This window comes from Archocentrus centrarchus, chromosome 2 (assembly GCF_007364275.1).
Source record: "Archocentrus centrarchus isolate MPI-CPG fArcCen1 chromosome 2, fArcCen1, whole genome shotgun sequence".
Taxonomy (NCBI): Eukaryota; Metazoa; Chordata; class Actinopteri; order Cichliformes; family Cichlidae; genus Archocentrus; species Archocentrus centrarchus.
In genome coordinates, this window is record NC_044347.1 from 1526475 (window position 1) to 1545631 (window position 19157).

At 43.7% G+C, this 19157-nt stretch overlaps 1 protein-coding gene and 1 pseudogene across 1 annotated transcript in view; one reads left to right on the top strand and one right to left on the bottom strand.

Annotated features, from left to right (window-relative positions):
- Positions 1-19157, top strand: part of LOC115791158 (NACHT, LRR and PYD domains-containing protein 12-like) — a 1329445-nt pseudogene that overhangs the window by 1122134 nt on the left and 188154 nt on the right.
- Positions 1-19157, bottom strand: part of LOC115791148 (NACHT, LRR and PYD domains-containing protein 12-like) — a 150013-nt gene that overhangs the window by 66011 nt on the left and 64845 nt on the right. Inside the window, exon 4 of the mRNA XM_030745277.1 lies at positions 3799-5447. Coding sequence (XP_030601137.1) covers positions 3799-5447 — 1649 coding nt within the window. The remainder of the gene's footprint in view (positions 1-3798; positions 5448-19157) is intronic.

A 19157-nucleotide genomic window follows, 5' to 3' on the forward strand; every position in this document is an offset into this window, starting at 1 on the left:
TTTGGTGCCTCTAAGTATCTCAAAAGGCAATAAAATAAATAAATAAATCTGAAAATACAAGGTACAGGGAGGTAGTAGATTTAGTGATACTAGCTCAGTACCTGCTGGTACAGGCATACAGTACTGTTGGTCACTTTTCCAATTCTAATATCTGTGATCACTGTGATCATATTATTGTTAAATACACTTCCAAATAATCGTTATCACATGCTGAACATTGGTGCAGACCCTCAGTTCCTCTGAAACAAGCTGTTTTATCATCTTCCAAAAAGCACATTGTCTTTTGAGTAGCCAGTACCATGAAGCCTGCTGAAAGGAAGCAATAAGTACTTGCATGTTCCAGTGATGTGAAAATATATTTCCTGATTTATTTGTCTTTTTTCATATTTACTATACTTTGCTAATGTTTCAAATGCAAATGTTTCAAATGATCTAAGACATTTCAATTTTAGAAAAAGATTACTGCATTCTGTATTTACTCATGTTTTAAATTATTATTTCATGTGTTAAAGCAAAACAGCTATCTAAATCTACCTCGCCCTGTGTGAAAAGTAATTGCTCCTTAAATTAAATAACTGATTGGGCTACCCTTGACAGCAAGAACTTCACATTACTGGGGAGGAACTTTGGCCCACTCATTTGCAGAATTGGAGGATTTTCTAGCATTAAGGTCATACAAAAGCATCTTAAAGAAATTTAGGTTTAACTTAAGACTTTGACTAGACCACTCGAAAACTTTCACATGTTTTGTATTGATTTATTTAACCTTTTCCTGAGCCTTTCAGAAGTGGACTTGCATGTATGTTTCAGATCATTGTCCTGATGTATAACTGAAGTCAGAATTGATGGCCAGATACTCTTCTTTGGGATTTTCTGGCAGAGGACAGAATTCATGGTTCCATCAGTTACAGCAAATCGTCCAGACTGAAACAGCAAAGCAGCCCCAGACCATCACAAATCCACCACTGTGTTTGATTGCTGGTATGATGTTCTTTATATGAAATTCTGTGTTAGTTTTATGTCAGATGTAACAGGACTCGGCTTTTGCCTTGTCAGTCCAGAGAATATTTTCCCAGAAGTCTTGTGGACCAACAGGATTTTTTTTTTTTTTTTTTTTTTTACCAAATGTGAAATAAGCCTTTGTGTTCTTCTTGGTCAGCAGTGATTTTTCTCACTTTATTCTCCTATAGCTGCCATTTTTGACCAATCACTTTCTTGTTGTTTCATTAATTCTGACTTTAACTGAGGCAAATGAGGTCTGCAGTTTATTAGATGTTGTTCTGGGTTCTTTTGTGACCTCATTTTTTTTAGGCTAAAAAATGAAACACAAATTTAAAGAAGATTTTTGTATATACCTGGGAGGTTGTCAACTTCAGGAATGTTTCCAAGCAGACAGAGTGAAGGAGATGGAGGGATTCTACAGCTAAGAATAGACAATCTTTCAGTCACCGGTGACCAACAAAGGGAACGGGGTGACAGTCTAGAGCAGGGATTCTCAAATCCAGGCTTTGAGGCCCGGTGTCCTGCAGGTTTTAGATGTGTCTCTGCTTCAACAAACCTGAGCCAAATATAGAAGTCATTAGCAGGACTCTGGAGAACTTGACTGCATACTGAGGAGGTAATTCAGCCATTTGATTCAGATGTGTTGAATCAGGGACACATCTAAAACCTGCAGGACACTGGACCTCAAGGCCTGGATTTGAGAATCCCTGGTCTAAAGAAATAATGACTTACTTGTTACACTATATTACCAAAAATATTCACTCATCTGCCTTCACACACACATGAACCTTATTAACATCCCATTCTTAATCCAAAGCGTTTATCTTATCTTGGAAGGCTTTCCACAGGTTTAGGAGTGTTTATGGGAATTTCTGATTATTCTTCCAGAAGCACATCTGTGAGGTCAGACGCTGATGTTGGAGAGAAGGCCTGGCTCACAGTCTCCGCTCTAATTCATCCCAAAGGTGTTCTATCAGGCTGAGGTCAGGACTCTGTGCAGGCCAGTCAAGTTCTTCCACACCAAACTGGCTCATCCATGTCTTTATGGACCTGCTTTGTACACTGGTGTGCAGTCATATTGGAGCAGGAAAAGACCATCCCCAAACTGTTTCCACAATGTCCATCCATCCATCCATCCATCCATCCATCCATCCATCCATCCATCCATTCTCTTCCGCTTATCCAGGGCCGAGCCGTAGGGGCAGCAGCCTAAGCAGAGAAGTCCAGGCTTCCCTCTCCCACAATGTTGGGAGCATGAAATTGCAAAAAATGACATGAAGAGTTCCTTTGTCTGGAACTAAAGGGCTGAGCCCACCTCCACACCACAATCTCTACCATCAAACACACAAGTAATGTTCTCCTTGCAACCCCCAAACCCAGACTTGTCAATAAAATTGACAGATGGAAAAGCAGAGAACATATATTCACTAATTGATTTGCTTTACACCACTGCATCTGATGCTGTGCATAAGGCTCAGTAATGTAAGGCTTGGATGCAGTTGCTAGGATGGTAACCCATTCTGTGAAGCTGTCTAAGCACTGTTCTTGAGCTACTCTTGAGGCCAAATGAAGTAGCGAGTAGAGGTTTAAAGCAATTGACTCCAGAAAGTTGGTGACCTTTATGCACTATGACACTCAGCAGACTGTGCAGTTTTAGATTAGGTTAGGTTAGGTTAGATCAGATTATATCAGATCAGATTAGATTAGATTAGATTAGATTGAACTTTATTAATCCCTTAGGAAGATTACGTCAGGGAAATTGAAGTTGATTGAAGGTGACCCCACTGTGATTTTAAGTGGCCTACCATTTCATGGCTGAGTTGCTGTCATTTCCATTTGCTTCCAGTTTGTTATAATCCCACTAACAGTTGAATGTGGAATATTTAATAGTGAAGAAATTTCTGGACTGGACTTGTTGCGCAGGTATCATCCTATCACGGTACCACGCTGTAAGTCACTGAGCTCCTGAGAGTGACCCATTCTTTCACTGATGTTTGTAGAAGCAGTCTGCATGCCTAGGTGCTGGTTTACATATTAATATTTAAATTTAATTTTAATTTAATTTTAATTATGGACTTGGAGGAATTGTTCTCTACCAACATCACTCATACACATGTGCACAGAATGATATAAATTGGTTATTTTGAAAAAGATGATCAAGATGAGTGATAGTGATAGTTTTGTGTCAGAAAATATTCCTCAACTTGGCAACAGAATCATGGGTGAACAACTCAAGGAAAGTCAACCTGTGAGAGGGTGCTGAAGGCTCAGATCTATGTTAGTGCTTTAAAATACTGGAGGTACTTGGTGGTAACAGCTGAAAATTTTAGATGCATCATCAAAATAGAGATAATACTCCACTGAAAACACTGATTATGAAATTTCTCAAGCATAAGGATAAATGGTGGTTAATAAATACTGAGTGCGTGGAAAAAACATATTTTTCTTCTGTGAATGAACAACTGAAAGTTTTTCTTAGATCTGGTTATAGAACCCACAGGAGTGAGAACTGAACAGAGAATGGCAGAGTAAGACAGCACCGCACATGCTTTCAGTAATAACAAAATGTCATTGATTTTTCTTCTTTTTATCTGTGTTTAAATTTATTTTGGAGCAGTTAATAACTATCATCTATGTCTCCACCATAGACTGGATCTGGATGGTACTTTAATAAGAGTTAGACCTAGGAAAAGTCTGAGAAATATGAAAAAAATTTGGGCTGCTATGAAACATAAAGACTATCACATGATTGTCAGCACCTACAATGATATGATTTGATTCAATATATTTACTCAAAGAGCTTTGTTGGAGGCTTTGACCACTGGCAGCAGCCTCAGCAGAGCCTCCTCTGAAGCAGAGTATTTCTTCAGGTCAAACACATCCAGATCTTCTTCTGATGACAGTAAGATGAAGACCAGAGCTGACCACTGAGCAGGAGACAGTTTATCTGTGGAGAGACTTCCTGATCTCAGGTACCATTGGATCTCCTCCACTAGAGAACCATCATTCAGTTCATTCAGACAGTGGAACAGATTGATGCTTTTCTCTGCTGACAGATTCTCACTGAGCTTCTTCTTGATGTGCTGGACTGTTTCCTGTTTGGTCTGTGAGCTACTTCCTGTTTGTGTCAGCAGGCCTCGTAGGAGACTCTGATTGGTCTGCAGTGAAAGACCCAGGAGGAAGCGGAGGAACAAGTCCAGGTGTCCATTTGGACTCTGTAAGGCCTTGTTCACAGCACTCTGATGGAGAGCTTGTAGTTTACGTTTGTTAAATAATTTAAACCACCAGGAGGTTGTTTGTTGTTCTTCCAGCAGATTGAGTCCAGAGTTGATGAAGGTCAGATGGACATGAAGAGCAGCCAGAAACTCCTGAACACTCAGATGGATGAAGCAGAACACCTTGTCCTGGTACAGCCCTCTCTCCTCTTTAAAGATCTGTGTGAACACTCCTGAGTACACCGAGGCTGCTCTGATATCGATGCCACACTCTGTCAGGTCTGATTCATAGAAGATCAGGTTTCCTTTCTGCAGCTGATCAAAAGCCAGTTTTCCCAGAGACTCAATCATCTTCCTGCTCTCTGGACTCCAGTGTGGATCTGTCTCAGCTCCTCCATCATACTTGACCTTCTTCACTTTGGCCTGAACCACCAGGAAGTGGATGTACATCTCAGTCAGGGTCTTGGGCAGCTCTCCTCCCTCTCTGGTCTTCAGCTCATCCTCCAGAACTGTAGCAGTGATCCAGCAGAAGACTGGGATGTGGCACATGATGTGGAGGCTTCGTGATGTCTTGATGTGGGAGATGATCCTGCTGGCCTGCTCCTCATCTCTGAATCTCTTCCTGAAGTACTCCTCCTTCTGGGGGTCAGTGAACCCTCTAATCTCTGTCACCCTGCTAAGACACTGAGGAGGGATCTGATTGGCTGCTGCAGGTCGTGTGGTTATCCAGAGGTGAGCAGAGGGAAGCAGGTTCCCCCTGATGAGGTTTGTCAGCAGCACATCCACTGAGGTGGACTTTCTAGGGTCAGTCAGGATTGTAGTTTTGTGGAAGTCCAGAGGAAGTCGACACTCATCCAGACCATCAAAGATGAACACAACCTGGAAGTGTTCAAAGCTGCAGATTCCTGCTTCTTTGGTTTCAGTGAAGAAGTGATGAACAAGTTCCACCAAGCTGAACTTTTCCTCTTTCAGCACATTCAGCTCTCTGAAAGTCAATGGAAACATGAACTGGATGTCCTGGTTGGCTTTGTCTTTAGCCCAGTCGAGGGTGTATTTCTGTGTTAGGACTGTTTTCCCAATGCCAGCCACTCCCTTTGTCAGCACCGTTCTGATTGGTTCATCTCTTCCAGGTGAGGCTTTAAAGATGTCTTCTTGTCTGATTATTGTTTCTGGTCTGTCTGGTTTCCTGGATGCTGTTTCAATCTGTCTGACCTCATGTTCCTCATTGACCTCTGCAGCCCCTCCCTCTGTGATGTAGAGCTCTGTGTAGATCTGATTCAGGAGGGTTGGGTTTCCTGCTTTAGCGATGCCCTCAAACACACACTGAAACTTCTTCTTCAGAGCAGATTTGAGTTTAGACTGACAAACTGCAGTTGGACATTCTGAGGAAACGAATGACTGAATGAATGAATGAATGAATGAATGAATGAATGAATGAATGAATGAATGAATGAATGAATGGATACTGTATTGATCCCACAAGGGAAACTACTGTGTTACAGAAGGAGAAAATAATTCAATCTACAGTAACTAAACATCAAAGTAAGAGTGCCAACGATGAGCGTAAAACTATACACATAGAAATAAAAATAGATAAAATATAAAAGAGTAGGTATCCTCTTCCATTTCTGCTTCCAACTCTTTAGCAGCTCTCTCTTTTGCTGCCAGCCTTTGCCTGAGAGGATGTGCTTGAGGTCTGTGTTGTCTTTGTTGCAGAGAGGACACTTACCTTTACTTCCAAACCACTGGGAGAGGTTTCTGGGAAAGGGGAGGGTGTCTCCTCTGTGAATCGCCACCTTATTGTGGTGGAGGGGTTTGTGTGTCCCAGTGATCCCAGGAGCTATGTTGCCCAGGCGCTTGTCCCCCTGGTAGGGTCTCCCATGGCAAACTGGTCCTGGGTGAGGGTCCAGACAGAAGACCCCTATGTTTGTAACAGCAAGGGAACAGTTTACCCTGCCCAGGATAGGGTTACCGGGGCCCCACCCTGGAGCCAGGCCTGGTGAGGGAGCTCGAGGGAGAGTGTCTGGTGGCTGGGCATTAGCCCGTGGTGCTTGGCTGGGTGCAGCCCGAAGAGATTACATGGGCCCACCCTCCTGTAAGCCCACTACCTGTAGGAAGCGTCGTAGGGGTCAGGTGCAGTGTGTGTCGGGCAGTGGCCGAGGGCGGAGGCCCTGGCGGACCGATTCCCAGCTATCGAGACTGGCTACTGGGACATGGAATGTCACCTCTCTGGTGGGGAAGGAGCCTGAGCTAGTGCGTGAGGTTGAGAGATACCAGCTAGATATAGTTGGTCTCACCTCAACGCATGGCCTTGGCTCTGGAACCAGTCTCCTGGAGAAGGGCTGGACTCGGTGAGAGGCAGCGAGCTCTTGTATCCCCCCGGCTCGCTGCCTGTACGTCTGAGTTTTCACCGGTGGACGAGAGGGTAGTTTCCCTGCGCCTTCGGGCCAGGGAACGGGAACGGGTCCTGACTGTTGTTTGTGCTTATACGCAGAATGACAGTTCAGAGTACCCACCCTTTTTGGAGTCGCTGGGTGGGGTGCTGGAGAGTGCTCCATCTGGTGACTCCATAGTCTTGCTGGGAGACTTCAACGCTCACGTGGGCAATGACAGTGAGACCTGGAGGGGCGTGATTGGGAGGAACGGCCTGCCCGATCTGAACCCGAATGGTGTTTTGTTATTGGACTTCTGTGCAAACCACAGTTTGTCCATAACGAACACCATGTTCGAACATAAGGATGTCCGTAAGTGCACATGGCACCAGGACACCCTAGATCGCAAGTCGATGATCGATTTTGTAATCATATCATCAGATCTGCGGCCGTATGTTCTGGACACTTGGGTGAAGAGAGGAGCTGAGCTGTCAACTGATCACCACCTGGTGCTGACTTGGATCAGGTGGTGGGGGAAGATGCTGGACAGACCTGGCACACCTAAACGTATTGTGAGGGTGCGCTGGGAACGCCTGGCAGAAGCCCCAGTCCGGGAGATCTTCAACTCCCACCTCCGGCAGATCTTCAACAGCATTCTGAGGGAGGCTGAGGACATTGAGTCTGAATGGACCATGTTCCGCACCTCCATTGTTGAGGCTGCTGCTCAGAACTGTAGCTGCAAGTTGGTTGGTGCCTGTCGTGGTGGTAACCCCCGAACCACATGGTGGTCACCGGAGGTGAAGGGAGCCATCAAGCTGAAGAAAGAGTCCTATCGGGCTTGGTTAGCCTGTGGGACTCCGGAGGCAGCTGGCCAAGCAGAATGCAGCTCAGGAAGTGGCGTATTTATTTGGCATGTGCAGGACAGAACCAGAAGCTAATGCAGAAAAACAGAATGATAACTAGACTTGAATTCAGAGCACAAAGGCAAAACACAAAAGGGACACAACAGGGGAGCAAATGACGACGCGACAACAGGCAGAGAAAACATCGGACCTAAATCCACAAGGATAACGAGGGGAGTGGGAACAGCTGGGAAACACAGGAAATACTAATCATAATGACAAGACCAAGGGAAGCAAAACTGAACATGACAGACAGAGACCAGATAACTATCAAAATAAACCAGGAAGTCAGACGGGAGAACAAGGACACAGACCTGACACATGGAAACACAAGGAATTAGAAATAACACCGCAGGACCAACACAAAAGATAACAAAAAACACTGGGCCACCAATCCAGGACCATGACAGTGTTTATGTACGCACAGGGACATTCCACCCAGCAGCTTCAATCTTTAGAGAAATCCTCTTACTGCTCTGCAGACGCTCAGCCAGCTCCTCCTGCTTCATTCTCCTCAGGAAGTCCAGTGTGATCTTCACTAATGCCTCTCTGCTGCTCCTCCTCTGCTCTTCATCCTCTCTCTCTAAGCATTCTGGGTCAGGACTCAGGATCTCTAAGCATTCTGGGTCTGGACTCAGGATCTTCTGGATCTTCTTCAGCTCGTTCTTTACAAAAGTGATGATGTTGTCCTCCAGCAGCTGGAACAGAATACTTTATGAATGAGCCAATCAGACTGAAATCATGGAGCCAAACATCAGATCCATGTTGGACACATTGACAATCCACTGGTCTCCAAAGAGCAGCATGGAGATGACTGTGAGCAGAACAGATGTAACAGTAGTTGTTGTACATGTACAGACCATAAATATGGAGTCCAGCTGTGTTTGATGCTGCTGGGCAGACTGACCACTGGGACCATCTGAGCTCTCCTGGTCCACTCTGTGGAGGAACCATCCAGTCAGTTATAATATCACAAATATTAGATGACTGCATGTAGTCATCAATGTTCACTAGTCCATTTGATCCCACAAAAAATCAACAGCTTATCTCTGATGAGCATCAATACTCAAACAACTTCATAGTCAATTTTTTTCCCACCTTGTATGAACTAGATGATGAATCTGTGAGCTCTCCTGGTCCTCTCTGTGGATGAATTAAAAAAAATGTTCCAAGAAAAGAGTAAAGAATCCCGTAAAGTGACATTTTGACAATGACAGTGACTCAGATGGCTCTGTGTAGCTGTGAATGCTGATTCGTCCAGTTGTTCCCACTGGGAACCAACTGCTTTGAGTTTGTATTCTACTCTTTAGTCACCACTTTCTACACAAACTACAGCTGAATTATGTAAAAAATAATAATCACAATTGCTTTTACCTAATTTACATAGTAAATTCATACAGGGGTTGGACAATGAAACTGAAACACCTGGTTTTAGACCACAATAATTTATTAGTATGGTGTAGGACCTCCTTTTGCGGCCAATACAGCGTCAATTCATCTTGGGAATGACATATACAAGTCCTGCACAGTGGTCAGAGGGATTTTAAGCCATTCTTCTTGCAGGATAGTGGCCAGGTCACGACGTGATGCTGGTGGAGGAAAACGTTTCCTGACTCGCTCCTCCAAAACACCCCAAACTGGCTCAATAATATTTAGATCTGGTGACTGTGCAGGCCATGGGAGAAGTTCAACTTCACTTTCATGTTCATCAAACCAATCTTTCACCAGTCTTGCTGTGTGTATTGGTGCATTGTCATCCTGATACACAGCACCGCCTTCAGGATACAATGTTTGAACCATTGGATGCACATGGTCCTCCAGAATGGTTCGGTAGTCCTTGGCAGTGACGCGCCCATCTAGCACAAGTATTGGGCCAAGGGAATGCCATGATATGGCAGCCCAAACCATCACTGATCCACCCCCATGCTTCACTCTGGGCATGCAACAGTCTGGGTGGTACGCTTCTTTGGGGCTTCTCCACACCGTAACTCTCCCAGATGTGGGGAAAACAGTAAAGGTGGACTCATCAGAGAACAATACATGTTTCACATTGTCCACAGCCCAAGATTTGCGCTCCTTGCACCATTGAAACCGACGTTTGGCATTGGCACGAGTGATCAAAGGTTTGGCTATAGCAGCCCGGCCGTGTATATTGACCCTGTGGAGCTCCCGACGGACAGTTTTGGTGGAAACAGGAGAGTTGAGGTGCACGTTTAATTCTGCCGTGGTTTTATGTTTTTTGGATACAATCTGGGTTAGCACCCGAACATCCCTTTCAGACAGCTTCCTCTTGCGTCCACAGTTAATCCTGTTGGATGTGGTTCGTCCTTCTTGGTGGTATGCTGACATTACCCTGGATACCGTGGCTCTTGATACATCACAAAGACTTGCTGTCTTGGTCACAGATGCACCAGCAAGACGTGCACCAACAATTTGTCCTCTTTTGAACTCTGGTATGTCACCCATAATGTTGTGTGCATTGCAATATTTTGAGCAAAACTGTGCTCTTACCCTGCACATTGAACCTTCACACTCTGCTCTTACTGGTGCAATGTGCAATTAATGAAGATTGGCCACCAGGCTGGTCCAATGTAGCCATGAAACCTCCCACACTAAAATGACAGGTGTTTCAGTTTCATTGTCCAACCCCTGTAATTTTAATAGTGATACAAGAATGTCCCATTTCCACGAAAGCAGCATGGAGTTGCATTTGATTTGTGAGTACTGTGCTCAGTCCATCCATCCATTTTTTTCACTTGTCAAATATGATGTTGTTTATACTAATCTCATCGTGTGTGTGTGTGTGTGTGTGTGTGTGTGTGTGTGTGTGTGTGTGCCTTTCAGAGCTGCCTCTGCACATGCTCCTCTTAGATGTGAGAATGAAACTCTGTTTTTGATGACGGAGAGGTTCTGCTGCAGCTATAGACTGTTGGGTCATGATTTTACGGGTCCCCGTGTTTCTTTTTGACCAAAATGAAGTTGATTCAATCATGTATAAAACTCAATTAAAACCAAAATTTCCAAAAAAAATCAATGGGATGAGCAGGCTGGGGTTAGGTTAATTGGCTATTCTAAATTGCCCATAGGTTGTTTGTTTCTCTGTGTTGGCCCTGTGACAGGCTGGTGACCTGTTCAGGGTGTACCCTGCCTCTTGCCCTATGACAGCTGGAATAGGTTATTGTGGGTTTTAAAAAACCCACAATAACCAGAGTTTGAGTCATTTTGATGCTCAAAGTTTAGGAGTAAAAGTGAAATATGTGAAGTTGGTGTCTGTGTAGATTCTCAGTCATCCAGGTCATAGTAGTCTCTGGAGCTTGAAAAAGGCGACTGGACTTCTTTTTGTTTCTTGAAGACGTTTCTTGAAGACGTTCACGCACATGATCAATAGAGGGTCATAACCACCTCCAGGGGACTACGCCCACAGGGGTTTAAATACCTGGGTCTCTCCACCATTTGGTTGAGAACTGAAGAAGCCTTTCGGATGAGAGGTGAAACGTCTTCAAGAAACAAAAAGAAGTCCAGTCGCCTTTTTCAAGCTCCAGAGACTATGTGAAGTTGGTGTTTCATTGATTTCACTGCAGAATGAACCCCTCTGACTTTCTACAATATGACTGCTGGGAGAAAAAATGAGCCCGAGCATCACTTCCTGTTTGCTGAAGTGGATTTTCAGCTCTTTAGAAACCAAAGGCTTGTTTTTCAGAGACAGTTTCAATGGGATTGAAGGAACGACGTGTTTGCACTGCAGTTTATATCCAACAACATCAAGCAGTTAAATCAAAGAGTTCATGTTACTGACAGCTCACCTCTCTGCAGCAGATCCACGCTGACCTTTAAAATTAATGGGGTCATATTTAGACTGGTCACTCTTTAAGGACACACAGCTGGCTCCAGGTCCAGGTTCAGGTTCAGGTCCAGGTTCAGGTGGGTTTCTGTGAATAATGATGCAGCAGTGATGTGAGTGCTGAGCTGTGACATGGAGAAGAGTCATGGACAGTTAGAGATGGTCATCTCACCTCTGAGCTTTGGTCTGGCTCTCATGTTCCCCACACAGAGTGGTTTTAGAGGGAGGGACTCCCTCCTCTCTGTCCTCACACTGATCCATGCTGCTGAATTCACACCAGCTCACACACACTTTCTACCTTCACCTGCAGAGGAAACACACATCATTGATGCTCACATCAACTGAAATCCTCCTTTCATCATGTAGGTGTCCAAATATCAGCTGCTTCTTCTCTGCTTCATCTCAGTGTCAGCTGAATGCAGTCAGACAGCAGTGAGGCAGAGGAAGCTGCCATCAGCTGCTCTACTTCAACTCTCTGTCCACTAGATGGAGCCATGAAGCTGCAGCCCAGCACATGCGATGCAAACCCTCACAGCAGAGATTTGCTTCAAAACACAAATGATTATCAATGATCTGAATAGTTAGAATTAAATTAGTGAGATGCCATTTCCTCTCCAGTTGACTACTTATCTGCATTAAGCTGTGTTTGTGAGTTATTCCAAGAAGTCAAAGATCCAGTCATACACAGGGAGGAAGTAACACCATCAACAAGATAATTGACCTCTGTGTGAATAAAGTTCACAATAAAGACAGTAACAATCATGTCCTTACATTTTGCAACAACAGTTTGAGAAATACAGCTACTGTGATGAAATTTATTCTCTGAGCTGTGTAATCTATCCATCCACTTATCTTATTCAGAGTTGTGGGGGAGTTCACATTCATTACTTAAGTATAAGTACTGATAGTTGTGTTAAAAATACTCTGGTAAAATACTCAAGTAAAAGTGAAAAAGCACAGGCTCTGAAATATACTTAAAGTTTAGATGTGCCGTTACACCTAAACAGGAAATGCTGTAAATGATGTTTAGATGATCTGTTTTTCCTCTTTCATCTCTTTGTATGCAATAAACCCCAGTGACGGTACACCAAAAGGACTGTCTTTTCTGTTATTGTTCCTCTATTTCGGCTCAAACCAGATTGATGTTTGAAGGTGTGCAGTGAAATAATAACTCCCCTGAAATGTCTTAAACCTAAAGTAATGAGCCTGTTTGGAAAGTTTAAGCAGTAGAAAGTAAACATATTTGTGTAAATGGAGGGGGTAAAAGTAAAAAGTTCTCAGAGAAGATGAATACTTAAAGTACAGATACTTGAAAATTCACCTACTGTAAGTCAAGCAAGTCAAGCCAGGACTTCTACTCTTAAATTTGTGCTAGAGCTTCTCACTCTTCAGTGATTATTGTTCAAATCTATCAGCCTACAGGACACAAAGTAAAAATAAGTACTTAAAAAAATTATAGTTATAAAATTTCAGGATTTTGCATAAATGCCATATTTGGTGGTATCTGTGTAACATTTTAATGAATTTCTTTTAAAATTCAGTCCAAAGCTTCTTATTCATGTTAGTGAATTTGAGGTGATGAAAGGAGATGGGACGCTGACTTTAATTAGAAGTACAAACTCTTCTGATATCGTCATCACTGTAAGAACATTCCTCCAAAATCTTCCCACCTTTGATCTGCAGCTGCTTGTCTGAACTTGTTGAAGGTCGCTCATGCACTGGGACTGCTGTCTGTGACATCCTGCTACAAAACCTCAAAAAAACATGAAGCTCACGTGTCGTTGGTTTCCAGCTGATGGTGCAGCCACACTCCTACATGAAGAATTCAGTCCTAAGCTGACTGTCCATCACTCCATTCACCACAAGGTACAACTCGCACATTTACACCTTTTTTGACGTGCTTCTTAGAGCAGCTCGTTTTGGTGAGGTCTCTTTAAATGTGAAAGACACCACCCCCCCCCTGGTCACAGAGCGTTCCACTCCACCCCGTTCAGCCATCTTTGTAGTTTGACATGATTATCTACCGGCAGAGAAACAAGAACTTCGAAGAGGCTCTGACGCTGGGGGGCGATATAAGGAATCGTGTGGGTTAATACACCAACAACCGAACTTTGTCTATGTGAAACTTCAGCATAACTGAACTTGGACTACAAAATCGCTGTGAGGAAAAAAAATGGAGGATTCACCAAATTGGTTAGCTGGAAGTCCCTGACCTTGTTTAGCAGTTCCACAGCAAATACTGTGACGTAAGAGGAAAGAAAAGGTAAGAGGGAATAGAGATAACTGAACAGACTGAAAATTATGACCCAAAAAGAAAATAAAGATATCTACACAGCACCGGGACAGAATGCATTTAAATTTCCTGCACTGCTGCACACTCACAACAAAATGTATTTAAGGATTTTAAAAAATGGATTTTGTATATGTCTCCTTTAAAACATGACACATGCTTCTCCACATCTATCATACCTTCTGTTTCCCTACAGACTGCTGCTCTATGCCCAAAGCACTTACAGTGGGAACACTGCAGAGAAAAAATATGAGACTCAGGAGGGAACAGAGGAAGGCAGGACTATAAATACACTGAGGACCAATGAGACAACAGGACACAAAACCACAGAGAATCCAAAACTCAAACAAGCTGACTGGAAAAGTTCCAGGAACGTTTATATACTCTCACCACAGAGGGACTGAGATGAACTGATTTTATTTGTGTGCAGAGTCCCTGCAGAAAATGAACTGATGGAATAAACTATAGCTGATTATTTCCCACACAGGAGACTTTATTTATTTCAGCTCACAGTTCCAACACTCAGCCATTTTCATCACAGTGAAAAAATGCAGCATCATGTCTAAAAACTCTTTAATGCATCAAATAATGTAAATGAGCTTTTATCAGTCGGTAAATTACTGAGAAAGATTAACAAAGCTCCCTGAAAAGAATTCATTTCCATTTCTAAACAATAATCACTGATTAATTATTGATCATTGAAAATTTTCTCATCTTCACATAGTTAATGCTTGAATATATATTTCACATGTTTATTATGAGCTGAGCTGCTATAGACCAGCTGCAATACTATAGATCCAATTTTCAGATTTTTCTTCAATTTTTATATTTCATGCATCAGCAGCACTCACTGGCAATCTTTTAAAGTTTGTGACTACTGGAATGTGAAATACTGTCAGACCACATTCAGACTGTGTGCAGCTGTGTGCAAAACTCCTCAAAAACTACGTTTAGTGTAGTCTTAGAATCTTAAAGTGTTTCAGCGACACCACAATCACCAGGCTCAGAAATACTCTGGTCATCTCCAACATGATACGCCAGCTGTGACAGCAAAGTTCCATCAGTACGATCAATGATTTTCTGAACCTTCACAAAGATGAGTTTAAACAGGGATTCCTGCAGTGATGTAAAAAGCTGCCTTAATGTCCACAGAATGAGAGTCATAAAGATTTTATTAAGATCAGAGTGAATCTTGCACGTCCACTGGGCACTGGAGAATATTTAACAGGCAGACATGATCTCTGACCCTTCATAAAACAACTTGAGTATCAAAGTCAGACTGCAGTCCAGCCTCTGAAGCAGGTTCTCATCTCAGTTTGATTATTACAGTTTGATTATGAGCCTGTTCAGTGTCCACATGAACACTGAGTCTGCTAAACATCACAGTCAGGCTTCCTCAGTTAAAGAGGATCAAACAGCAGCAGCTGTGAGGAACGTTTCATGATGCTGGTACCAACCTGCAGCCGTCTGATGAAGACGTCCTCACAGACTGTCAGTCTGATGGAGGAGATCAAATCTCTGCCTGCAGACTCTGTTTGAAAGGCTCTGAACTGATGCTGAAGAGTTCATGAATCAAAGCTCCTCTTCCTCAGCTTCCTCCCAGGAACTTCTTCACCCTGCAGCTCTGCTGTCTGGATCAGGACTGTGCAGAAGAAGAGACAATCCTCTGCTCCGTCTCCGTCCTCTGTGTCTGCAGGCTGCCGTCACACTGAACACTTCAAACCATAAAGAGTCTCAAGCTGCAGCTCACAGGCCAAAGGTCAGCTGCTGCACTCTGTGACACCCACACTGTACATCGCAATTCACGAATCATTTTCATGGATAAATGGTGTGGCCTTGGGTGTGTCTGCAGGCTTAAACATTAAACACTTCAAACCATAAAGAGGCTAAACTGCAGGTCACAGGTTAGCTGCTACACTCTGATAAGATCAGTCATTAACCTGCAGCAAATTTTCAGCAATCTGATTCTCTGTTATCTAGCTAGCTCAGCTCAGCTCTCCACATGGTCCTCTGTCTGCCTGAACATGATCACCTGCCACCTGTGTGTTGTCCTATATCTTTGCTTATGATGGTAAACAGCCTGTAGTCAGCAGGAGTTACTGTCGTGGTCCTGGGCCGTTTGCTCAGTGTTTGATATTTTCTGGGAGATTCAGCCTTGTTGTATTTCTGCTGTGCTCCCAGGTTTGCAGTTCAGATTCCTAGTTTATCAGTTTCTGAATCCTGTTATTAGTTATGGTTTGGTATTTCATTCCAGTTTTCCCATTGTTGTTCTTGTCTTCCCCGTGTCTGTGTTCCCTGTCTTTCTTGGTCTTTTGTCTCGTGCCTTGTGTTTAGTTTCTCTTCCTGTTGTTCCCTGTTTGTTTTTAGGTTTCCATTTACTCATGTTTACTCATGTTTACTCATGTTTAGTCACGTTTAGTCATATATCAAGTCTGCGTTGTGTTGTGTGTTTTCTCTTCCTGTTGTAATTTGTCAGTCCCTTGTATCCAGTCTGTGCTTTGGGCTCCTGCAGCCTCTCTGTCTCCTCCGCCCACTCCTTCAAGGAAATCAAGAAACAGTTTGATTTTTGAGCTGAAAATGAAATTTGCATGGACATTAGCAGTGGGTGTAGTAGGGAAAGTTAGCTCAGAGTCTGAGGAGCGCTGGGGAGGAGAAGCCTGGGCATCAGCAGCATCTCCATGGTGACAGATGGTCACACTTTATGGCTCACACCTGAGTACGTAAGCCAGATCTGAGCCGTGCTGGAGGCTAGAAGATGGGGAAGTCCCAGACTTCCTCCTCTATCCCCTCTTTGTCCACCTCTGGGCTCTTTGTCCTTTAGCCTGCCTGCTGGGGGCCGAGGGCTCAGACCTCATTTGAGCATGCTCCATCTAAACAGAGGACAGGAACATGAGCAGGTACTGCAGCAACACTTGAAGATGAGTGAGAAGAGAAAGCTGCTGAAGTTAGGAGACAATAAATGATGCTCTGAGTGAAGCCTCTTTGTTTGCTGTAAAGCAGCTCTGTGATGCACAGAGAGTTCTGCTCAGCTCTTTGAGCCCTTTATTAATATAATCACTGATGTCAGCGCGGGTCACTGATCCAGGAGCAGCTCAGCCTGTCTCAGTGAGTGCTGAAGAACAGCTTCATCACAGACACAGCATCATCATCATCATCATCAGCAGCAGCAGCAGCATCTCCAGCAGTTTATCTTCTCACCAGCAGATGGCAACAAATCAGCTTCAGTGGAGCACCAAACCCCTTCACAGCTAATGTCCACTACATGTTAGTTATATTAGAGCTCTGCTGAGCTTCATCAATAATTAAACATCATTACAGTGTTCGTCCAGTTAGATCAATGACAAACTCGTCACATGTGACACTATTAAAGATGTTTGCAGCCCTTCATTGATCCTGTAATCAGCTCTAAATGTTCACATGATAAAAACATTGATGAGAAGAAGCTGAACTTTACATAGAATTGATTTTTCTTCTTTTTATCACTCACAGCCATCTGCAGCCACTGTGTTCATAAAAAAAAGGTTTATCTGCATATAAAAATATCTAGCATCCCCAAAGAAGATTCAATCTCCAATAAAAGGGAGATTTTAACATAAATATTTGTAACAAGATGCTTTTTTCAGTACAGTGTAATTCACTTGAGCATAAAATACATTTTGGCCAGAAAGAACAGGAAAATGCACACACTTAAAAAACATATTGATTGCCTTAACTACAGGCAGACCCATCATAGTTTAGCAGGAAAAACTGAGTGATGTGAGGCTGAATTAAAACAAGACACATTTCCTTAGAAGAACAACAACAAACTAAAAACTAACACAAACCAAAAAAGGTTATAATTTGTTATAGTTTGTTTTCCTCCCATCACAGTGCACACACACACACACACACACACACACACACACACACACACACACACACACACACACACACACACACACACACACACACACACACACACACACACACACACACACCCAAACCCAAACAATCAGCCTAAATCTGTGGGAAACACTGAGAGCTGTGTTTGATGGCTCATTGTGAAACCAGACTACTTCATCACCACTTTTTCTGCTTCTTTAGACATTAGTTTGTAGGAAATCTTGATGAGGTGATGAGGAGGATCTTAAACAGTCCTAAGAGGTCTCCTCTCCTTGGAAATGTCCTGCTGTAGAGCAGCCTGACAGCAAACCAGTGCACCCAGCAGCCCTGAACTGGAACTCTTACAGCTGCGTGTGAACCTCGGCCTTCCTTAGCATAACTACCTGCTGTCAGGCAGGAAATCTGATGCTGCTGATGTGTGTTCAGGGTGTCAGAGTCAGACCAGGAAGCTGCTGCAGGTTAATGATTGATCAGATCAAATTCACATCAGACTGCAGCAGCTGACCTTTGACCTGTGAGCTGCAGCTTATGACTCTTTTATAATCTGAAGCGTTTAATGTGATGGCAGCCTGCAGACACAGAGGAGTGATGAGAGAGAAGCAGAAGATTTTCTTTCTTCTACACAGACCTGGTCCAGACAGCAGAGCTGCAGACTGAAGAAGCTCCTGGGAAGAAGCTGAGGAAGAGGAGCTTTGATTCATGAAGTCTTCAACATCAGGTCAGAGACTTTCAAACAGTCTGCAGGCAGAGATTTGATCTCCTCCACCACACCAGGCTAACAGTGTGTGGGCGTCTTTATCAGCTGCAGGTTGGTATCAACATCATGGAGTATTTCTACTGAGACACAAAGATCAGTTTGTACAGAGACAGTAAAAAGCTGTAGATGAAGGAAAGTCATTAGTGGAGTTTTATTCATGTGATTTGACTTCATTAAAGGGACATTTTGCTGCTTCAGCTGGAGACTCTTTTGGTCTGAATATGTTGGATGGTGTCAAGGCTGGCTGTGTGGTAGGCAGGATTAGACCCCAGGGTGCAGACTCTGAGACAGGACTGAATTTTACAGCTGTTTATTAAAGAAATGACACAAAATACAAATAACTGGGCTGGACAGGTGCTAACTAAACAAAAGCTAACAGGCAGGGTGACACACAGCATTACATTGCTCAGCCCAAACCCTAGGGTTTGCACACACAAGATGGCGGCGCGCATAGTCGCAGCGGCTCAGTGCTCTCCTTTTCGGTGCTCTGTGAAATTGTGTATGTTGTTATGTGTGCTTCAACTGTGGCTCAACACATCACCATTATGTCGGGCGGACATTATAACATACAGACGGCACGAACTCCTACATATAGGAGCACAAAGTGAGCAGGCGGTTATGGCTGACTTCCTCCACTCTCACAACATCCCGGTGGACATCGCCAGACCACCTGGCTCTTTGTGGTTCATCATCCCTGTGAGGGGGGGTCGCAGACGGAGACGGCGCAGAGAAAGGAGGCAGAAAAGAGGCGGCAGAGCTGGCGTTTTGGAGAGGCTACGTAAACGGCCTCATAGACCTCCGTTACCCAGTGTTTTCCTCGCCAATGTAAGATCACTCCCGAATAAAATGGATGAGTTGAGACTGCTGGTGGCTACAAACAGGACCGTGAAGGACTG